The sequence below is a fragment of the Chaetura pelagica genome, unplaced genomic scaffold (genome assembly GCF_000747805.2).
Source record: "Chaetura pelagica isolate M959 unplaced genomic scaffold, ChaPel_1.0 scaffold121, whole genome shotgun sequence".
Lineage (NCBI taxonomy): Eukaryota > Metazoa > Chordata > Aves > Apodiformes > Apodidae > Chaetura > Chaetura pelagica.
The window spans coordinates 711,227-712,847 of NW_009954546.1; the positions used below are offsets into that span (position 1 = coordinate 711,227).

General features: G+C 47.9%; 1 protein-coding gene across 1 annotated transcript in view; it reads left to right on the plus strand.

Annotated features, from left to right (window-relative positions):
* Window positions 1-823: 823 nt before the first annotated feature.
* PSTPIP2 (proline-serine-threonine phosphatase interacting protein 2) overlaps window positions 824-1,621 on the plus strand; it is an 11,960-nt gene continuing 11,162 nt past the window's right edge. The window contains exon 1 of the mRNA XM_010005033.1: window positions 824-865. Within this exon, the coding sequence (XP_010003335.1) occupies window positions 824-865 (42 nt within the window). The remainder of the gene's footprint in view (window positions 866-1,621) is intronic.

A 1,621-nucleotide genomic window follows, 5' to 3' on the forward strand; every position in this document is an offset into this window, starting at 1 on the left:
TGAGCCCTCTGGGCTTGAGAAACATCAGCTGCTGCTTTGTCACCTTGAAATCATCCTTCACAGTTTCCATGGGATGTCCTCTAAATAGCTCATGGGCTCAGAGCTCTGCCCAGCAGGGAGGAACAGGACAGCTGTTTGCTGCAGGGTGGGAACACAGATGGTTGTCCCCCCACACCCCTCTGGTTGGGGAGGGCTTGGTGCAACTCCCCATCCTCCATGCTGCCTTTGGCTTAGTTCATTATGCCTTTAAATCTTTTCCACTGTGCCCACGGCTCTGTGTTCTTCCTCTTGCCCTTCCTCTTTTATTTCTCCCTGCCAGCCCTGTCTTTGGGACATCCCATGGGCAGTCACCCTGGTCCTTTTTATTCTTTCTGTGCTGCAAAGGCTGGTTTCATGGCATACAACCCTGCCCAGCTCCTTCTCATCCAGGAGCTCCTGCTGCCTGGAAGCTGTTCTTTTGGACACCTCCAGCATTTCTATTTCCTCCTGTGTTTCATGTAACATATTCCACTATGAGGTCTGGTCCAACTTTGGGAGCTCAGCAAATAACACAAGTGCTGAAATTAAATCTTCCTTCTGGGGGAGGAAGGGCGATAAAATAGGTTAGTGCACATTTTTGATGGATGCTGCTGATTTTTCCCAAGACAGTGCCAGACAGCACAGCAAACCCAAGCAACAGAAGGGGGTGCAGGAACCCTAGGGTGCCCCCTGACATGCAGCCGTGTGGGTCTGACCTCTCTGTCCTGCCTGGGCTTACAGGGACTGACAGTTTTTTTCCACATCCGTTTTATTTCCTTTGAAACCAGGGATAGGAAGTCGGGCTATGATGCCCCTGTGTTCTGCCCCTGTGAAGACTGACTTCAGTGCAAGTGTGTTTCCTTTTTCACAGGCCTGATCAGCAAAGACAAAACACAAACCAAGAACTGGTTGTGGGTTTACCAGGAATAACCCCATCTTGGAGGGACGTTTGTGCTCTGTAAAGAAACGGAAGGTGTCTTGGTTTCTGCTTAGGTCCTGCTCCACAGTCCTCTCTTCCTGCCAGTTCTCTGCCTACTCTCATCTTTGAACCATTTCCTGAATTTCTCCATCCTGCCATTATTCCTCTTCAAGCTTCTCAGTAACTGTTTGTGCTTTTTGCATCGTTTCCCTGAGTTTCATATCTGCTCCTCCGATTGCTTCCTTTCTGTAGCCTCTCTCCCTGGCATTTTTGCTCCTGTGTGTGCCTCACTGTGCAACAGCGACTCATTCTCTTTGCAGGTGACAACCGGTAGCACCTTCTTCTCAGTCCCCTGCATCTGCCTCAGGCTTTTTCCAGAGCAGAGCTCCTGGTCAGGGCATCTCTTTGTATTATCAGCACTTAGGAGCCCTGCCCTTGGCCCAGGTCTCCAGGGTGGTAAATCCTTAAGAGTTTTAGGGCAAAAATACTTTTTTTTTTTCCTTTTATTTTGTTTGTTTGTTTGTTTTGTTTTGTTTTGTCATAAGCTGCTTCAAGGCGTGGAAATAATGGGACCAAGTTAGTCAACCTGCATCCTAGCCCACCTATGTCATTGCTGCATGTATACATATGTACATTTTTTTAACAGCATCAATGCAATGTAAGTTTTTAAGAAGTGTTTTGAAG